We start from the raw sequence: 7,113 nt of genomic DNA on the forward strand, positions 1-7,113 counted from the left end.
GTCAGCAGCAGCTTTTCTGCAGAAACCCCACGGCAAACGGTGCAGGGCGGCATCGTGCCGGGGGTGCTGGGCGTTTGCTTTGCGGGGGGCTGTGCGGCGTGGTGACACGCGTGGCCTGGGGACACGCCGGGGGATGCTGGAAGCGGGACAGAGCGCTGAGACGTGTCCCGGGGGGCCCGCAGCATCCCCCGCCCCGCTCCGAAAAAGCCGGGGAGAGAACCGGGGGACACCGGGGTCCCCCCGGGGCGGGGAAGCGCCGTCCTCCCCACCGGGGCAGGGGGAAACGGGGGTGTGGGGGGAGAAGCGAGCGCCGCGTCCCGGTCCACGGGGAAGCGCGGCCGCGCGTGGGGCGGGGGCGGCGTGGGAGGGAGAACTCGCCCGCAGCCGGGGCGGGGAGAGGCGGCTGCCGGCGCCCGGGAGAGCCCTTCCTCGGCGGACGAGAGCCGCGCCGGCCGCCGGACCATGCCGGGGGCGCGGTGCCGCCTCCCGCTGCTGCTGCTGCCGCTGCTGCCGCTGCTGCTCCCGGCGGCGCCGGCGCCCCAGGTGAGCGGGATGGGGGGGGGGACACCGGGGGGACCCCCCTCGGAAAGGCTTTCGGGGGAGGCGGGGGAACGTGTCCGGTGGCGCTGCGCTGTGCCCGGCTGTGCAGACCTGCCCTGGCCCCGGCAAACAGGTGGGCAAAGCGCGGGGGGGGGCTTAAACCGGGCTTAAACCGGGCCCGCTTTCAGCGGGGCTCTTTTTTCCCTTCTTACCCCGCACCTGAAGTCACGACCGAGTGCACCAGGGCGAGGAACGCTCCCGGTTGTACGGGGGAGCACGGGTTTGCCACGGTTCAGCATCCCGCGGGGAGCTCACGCTGGCTCTTGAAGTTAACCCCAGCCCTAACAAAGAGCTGTTTATTAAAGCAAGCTACATGCCAGGCATCTCTTTGCTTTTGCCTCCCTCCGTCTCGGCGTGGGGCACCCCAGAGCTGCAGACACAGACCGGCTCATGCCCTCCGGCAGCCCACGACCCCCCAAAACCGCACCAAGGGAAGCGGAGGACAGCACGCTGCTTGGCCTGGCTTTTATTTTATTTCTTCTTTGTAAACCCCCAGTAGCTGTTTGGAAAGGAGAATAACTTCACCCCCTGCACAGTGTGGCTGGGGGGGGGGAAAGAAATCCCTTGGGCCAGGTGGGCCGGTGCCCAGCAGCTCCGCTCGCTTTCCCGGCGCTCGTTTGCCCCCCGCCTCGTGCCAGCCAGACCAGACCCTGGGGGCTCTCTCCCCCCCACGCGCTCTGCCAACCTCTGGGCTCTAAAACTGGCTTGGCTTTGCTCAGCTCTTGCTCTTTTTCTTCGGTTTTAAGTCAGTTCCGCAGGAAAGCTATAATAACGATGCCCGTCTCCTGCATGAGTCAGTCCCGTGGTAGCGATCGGTTTGCAGGCAGGAGTCCCACCAGTGTTCCTGGCCCCAGCAGAACTCACAAGACAGCTGTTTTCCTCTTATTTTGTAATGTGGAAGTGGGACAGGGCTCTAGCTCCAGCAGGATGAAACATGAGTTATGGCATCTCTCCCAGGGCTAACAAAGTGATTACAGCCCTGCTGTAGCGCTGCGTTACCCGTTTAGACGTAGGAGAGCGTGCCTGAGCTAAGGACTTCTTGCAAAGGCTAAAAACCCTCCTGCAGCTCGGTAGATGGGGGCAAAAAAAAAAGAAAATCAGATATCTCAGGGGACCTTTGATGCTCCTGCACGAGCACCCTCCCGCGGCCGGGGCAGGCTGCGTGCGGCAGGTTGGGCGCCGGTCGGCGCGGCAGCGCGGGGGCCAGAGCGACGTCCCCCCGCTGAGCGGCCGCCCCGTCCCCGCAGACCTGCCTCAGCAGGCAGCAGCTCCTGGCCGCCATCCGGCAGATGCAGCAGCTGCTGAAGGGGCAGGAGACGCGCTTCGCCGAGGGCCTCCGCGTGATGAAGAGCCGGCTGAGCACCCTGCACGCCTCCCTGGCCAAAGCCACCCCCGAGCCGCCGGCCGGTGAGTCCTCCTCGGGTCCCGTCGGTTGCTTTTATGGCCTCGGAGGGTGCTGGGGTGGGCAGGTCGGGATGCTCAGGGCTGGGACGGGTGGAGGTTTGGGCATCTCCAGGGACGGAGATACCCGTTCCCGTGTTGGTAATCCCTTGCCCGCGCTGCTCTCGCAGCCTCCTGCCCTGCCCTGCAAGCCCCCGCGGACGGGAAGAAGTTTGGCAGCAAGTATTTGGTGGAGCACGAGGTTCACTTCACCTGCGACCTGGGCTTCCAGCTCCTGGGCTCCAGCACACGGACGTGCCAGGCCAACGGCACCTGGAGCGGGCAGGAGCCCCGTTGCGCAGGTACCGCTCTGGGGCGCGCGGCCGCGGGGCTGCTTCGTGCCCGCGTCTGCCCGCGGACATCGTTTGCGAGAGCGGGATGCAATTCGGGTTTATTTAAACACGTTGGGGTGCGCCAAGCAGGGAGGTGTGGCAGCTGTCCCCGAGGCCCAGCTAGCCAACAGCCCATGGGTGCCGGTGATTTGGGGCTTCTCGTCCTCAAGGGAAACTGGGAATTGCAGCCGGAGCCTTGCGTGCAGCTCGGCAGCGGAGATGAGGGGGAAAAGCATCAGTCCTACGAAGGCTCCCTGTGCCGTAGCAAACCTTCGCCCCAGGGCAGCGCCGCAGCATCGGCAGCAGAGCGTCTGAGTTTGGCAAAATAAACGGTTACGATGTGCCGCGGGGTACCAAAGCGGCCCGGTGCGTGCGGCGTTCCTGTGGCTTGCTTCCCAAAATAAAATAAAATTAAATGTGGCTGCTGCTTTTTTTTTTTTTTTTTCTTTTTTTTCTCTTTTGCAGAGATCAGCGAGTGCTCGAGCAGCCCCTGCCAGAACGGCGGGACGTGCCTGGAGGGGCTCAACCAGTACAAGTGCCTCTGCCCCCAGCAGTGGACCGGGGCCACCTGCCAGTACCAGGCACAGACGGGTGGGTGACCCCCCGCCGGGGTGGGTGACCCGCCACCCTCCAGGCATATTTTAACAGCCCACCTCATTTCTGAACCCCATCCTGCCGTGTGTCGTCCCCCCCACGCCAGCTCCCCCCGCCTGGAGCGTGACGGACGACCCGGCGTTCAGCCGCCAGCCCCGCTGCGCCCAGATCGACCGGACCCAGCACTGCAGCTGCGAACCCGGCTTCCACATGAGCGGCACGGCCGCCAACGGCCTCTGCCAGGGTGAGCCGCGCCGGGGGGGGACGCGCACGCACGACGGCGGCGGGGTGGGCTGCGGGGTCTCGGCCGTGCACCCGCTCCCCTCGTCTCTCCGCAGACCTCAACGAGTGCGAGGTGTACAAGCGGGACGGGGGTCCCCGGCTCTGCGCCCACGCCTGCGTCAACCTCCCCGGCTCGTACCGCTGCGCCTGCCCCGGCGGGTACGTCCTCCTGGGCGATGGCAAGAGCTGCGAAGGTGAGGAGGGGCTGGAAACCCGCGGGTTTACCGCTTTTCCCGCGTTGCACAATTGCTTTTTCTTTTTTCTTTTTTTTTTTTCCTTCCCTTTTTTCTCCTTCTTTGCAAGCATTTCCGCACGCGGAAATCGCGTCGGGTTTGCATAGAGAGGTGGTTCCCGGGTTGGGTGCGGAGGGGTGGAAAACGATGGAGGTTCAAGTGCTGGCAAACCCGTGCCATGCTTTGGGGCTGCACCTCACCGAAAAAGAGCCCGGGAGCCCCGCTGCAGCGGTGGAGCTGTCCCCTGTGAATGGGATGTCCCCGACAAGAAACACAAATAATGTTAAAAACCAAGAATTAGGCGGCGAGGGGTCAGCTCGGAGGCCGGCAGCTTCTCTTCCAAAAACAGGGGAGTTGGTTGGGGCGCGGGTCGAGAGCAAAGCAGAACGGCAGCGGGCAGGGACGGTGGGTGGCCAGAACCGCTCGTGTGAAAGTCTCTTCCTGAAAAACAGGGATTTTTTTTGTGCTATAAAGCGTCGATTATTGCAGTTCACGGCGAGAATACTCACCCTTTCTCCTTTTCTCCCCGATTTCTGCCCGTTTCCTCGGATCTTGCTAGTGCTCCCACCAAATATCTGCAGTCAAAGCTCCTGATTTTATTGCCGGTGGTTACATAGGTGTTTAGTAAATAGAAAGAGCTGGTGTTTTCAAACAACTTAGCAGAAAGTTAGGAAAATAAACTGCGAGAGCAGGGCCCTTAACCCTTGCTGGCCCAGGGCAGAGATCGGGGAGAGGAGAGCAGGCGCAGAAGGGGATTTCGGGCAGTTGAGGTGTACTCAGCCACGCTCCCCGACTTTTGGGATGGTGTTTGATGTTTGACCCATTCCAAGGTGCTTTTTCCACCAAAAGGAGCCCCTGCGTGGGGTCGGTTTGAGGTCTCCGGTGAGCTTCACCCGCCGCCCGCCCCTGTTTTGCAGACATCGACGAGTGCGCCCTGTCCCAGGACAACTGCACGAGGGGGACCACCTGCATCAACACGGGGGGGGGCTTCCAGTGCGTCAGCCCCCAGTGCCCCCAGCCCGCCGGCAACGTCACCTACGTCAAAACATCGCCCTTGTAAGTGCGGCAGGGTGCGGAACCTGTCCCTGCTTCGGTTTTTTTGGGCGCTGGGTCCCCCAAACACATGCATAGCATCCACATGGGTCCAATGGCAGCGAGGTGGGGGACAGGGATGCCGCATCCCCGGGGTTCCCTGGAAACCTCCCCCCTCTCTGCCTTTGCCTTCGCAGCCAATGCGAGCGCAACCCCTGCCCGATGGAGAGCCGGTCGTGCCACCAAGCACCCAAAACCATCTCCTTCCACTACCTTCCCCTGCCGTCCAACCTGCTGACGCCCACCCCGCTCTTCCGCATGGCCACAGCGGCGGCGCCCGGCCGGCCGGGACCCGACAGCCTGCGCTTCGGCATCGTGGGGGGCAACAACCGCGGCCACTTCGTGATGCAGCGTTCGGATCGGCAGACCGGGGAGCTCATCCTGGTGCAGAGCCTCAAGGGTCCCCAGACCATCCAGGTGGACGTGGACATGTCCGAGTACCTGGATCGCGTCTTCCAGGCCAAGCACGTGTCCAAAATCACCGTCTTCGTCTCCGCCTATGAATTTTAGGGGAGGCAGCAGCCGGGGCGGCTTCCCTGACGGTGATGGTACCTGCTCAGCACCCTCCTCCTGAAAGCGCTAGCCCTGGAGGCAGGCATGTAACGGGAGCTCCGGGTGACACCCCCCGCCGCAGCCCCTCTGCAGCCGACCCCCCTCCCCTCCGCGTTAAGGTTATTCTGCCCAGGCGGCTTTTACACCCGCCTATGTGTGAGGGGGGGAAAAAAAAAACCCAAAACCCAAAAACCAACCACAACTGAGGTGCAAAAGAAACGAGGTGCTGGGGTTACCCGCTCGCCGGGGCGCGGGAGCAGAGCATCGTCCTCACCCGAGGCTCCAGAAGGACGGCGTCCCACAGCCTCGGCGCCTGCACAGCGCAGACAGCGGCGGGTAGAAACCGTGGCCCTTATTTCCTTTTTAATTCTTCTTTTTTTCTTTAGGAAAGAAGTTAAGGTGGTGCATGCTGGAGGAGGGAGGCTTATCGCGGCTACCGCTCTCCTCCCCGCTGGCCCGGGGCTCGTTTGCACTGAGCCCAGCCCCGTAAAAACATGCTCTGCTCCCCTTGGGGTGCCGAGACAACCCACGGCTCCGGGATTGACCGGGAGCGGAAAAATCCACGAACACCCATCCCTAGGAGAGCCGGCTGGCTCTCGGTGCCCTCGGGGAAGGCTGCACTTGGTGCTCGCGTCGAGGGAGCTCGAGGTGTGAATATTTCATTTTTCGATGAGCCGCAGCCTCCACCCCGCTGTGCGTAAGCGGCTCCAGGAATAGCTGGGGTTCGGCTGTAACGCGTGCCGGAGGGGGGGGCGCACACAGCTCCCCGGTCTTCTCTTCCCCCTCGGGACCTGTTCCTCGGTGTGGCGCTTGTGCATGTTAGCCACAAAACCTCGACGTTATGCATGTTTCTTCATTATGCTGGTTTTAGTACCATTAAACGATGATATAGCCTCTGAGCAGGTGCAGAGCAAAGTACCCGATGCGTGTGCGGCCGGGGGGGGCCGTGCTCTCCCGGAGCCGTCCCGGGGGGGCGCAGGGTCTGTGGAGCACGGGTCTGCCTCTCTTATTTTTATTTTTCTGCCTTACGGTGCTTGGAAGGGGCTGGCTGGTGGCAGGGCGGCTCATCCCTGCTCCTGAGCATCCTCCTGAGACTTCAAGGAAGAGGAACCTGCTGCTGCCCCCCCCCCCAAAAAAAAGGCAGATTCCCCTCGGGGGGGCTGAGCTGCACCCACTAAAATCCTTCCTGCTCCTTGCCCCAGGGGAAGAGAGTTCATGACGAGACCAACCTGTGCTGCATCCTTTGGGGGATCGAGCTCCTGGATTTTTTTTGGGGGGTACAGCTTTTCCATGGGAACTCAAGGCGGGGGGGGGGGCAGACCTTTTCCTGCAGAACAAGGAGGGACATTCAGCGCCTGCTCCTCGCCCCTGTCGGCACGGGGCTGCCGGAGCCCGGGCACGGCGGATGGAGGATGTTTGGGTTGGCGGGCGCTCCGGCTGGACGGCGGAGCCGGGCAGGGAAATGCATCCCAGGGTTGTGCTGGGGGAGGGAAATAAAAACCCAACAGGCTCGCTCCTCCAGCCGAGTGCTTAAAAAAACAACAACAAAAAATTTAAAATAAAAAGCTTTTCTGAAAGTGTAGCTGCTTTCGAAAGCGGGTGGTGGTGGAGAGGGGTGGCCGGCTCCAGCGGACGCGCGGGTGCCTGCAGAGCAGCAGACCTGGGGTTGCCCACCTTTACACGGGGGTGCTGGGGATCCGCGGGGAAAGCCCCCCGGCTGCAGGAGGACAAACCCCGGGGGGAGTGTCAGGAGAGGAGAAAGGAGCTCAAAGGGGCCGAGATGTCCTCTCCTCTCCCAAGGCAGGAGCTCCCTGTCCTGCTGAGGGCACCCCGTTACTCCTGGGGTGCCGGGCGGGGGGTGTCACCGTGCAGCCGGCCTCACAGGGAAGGAGAAGGTCCCGCAGGTTGGGCTGCGAGAGAAATTGGGTTGCGGTATGGATGGCAGGGGACGTGCCCGGTTTTATCGCCTCGGCGTGCACGGGGGGAAA

General features: G+C 62.9%; 1 protein-coding gene across 1 annotated transcript; it reads left to right on the forward strand.

Annotated features, from left to right (window-relative positions):
• The first annotated feature begins 389 nt into the window (after positions 1-389).
• FBLN7 (fibulin 7) lies at positions 390-6,024 on the forward strand. The gene is made up of 8 exons (XM_054820993.1): positions 390-543; positions 1,848-2,007; positions 2,172-2,342; positions 2,838-2,963; positions 3,073-3,210; positions 3,305-3,442; positions 4,399-4,537; positions 4,711-6,024. The coding sequence occupies exons 1-8, from the start codon at positions 463-465 to the stop codon at positions 5,081-5,083; spliced, it is 1,326 nt and encodes a 441-aa protein (XP_054676968.1). The 5' UTR covers positions 390-462; the 3' UTR covers positions 5,084-6,024.
• The last annotated feature ends 1,089 nt before the right edge of the window (positions 6,025-7,113 follow it).

Source organism: Grus americana, chromosome 3 (assembly GCF_028858705.1).
Source record: "Grus americana isolate bGruAme1 chromosome 3, bGruAme1.mat, whole genome shotgun sequence".
Taxonomy (NCBI): Eukaryota; Metazoa; Chordata; class Aves; order Gruiformes; family Gruidae; genus Grus; species Grus americana.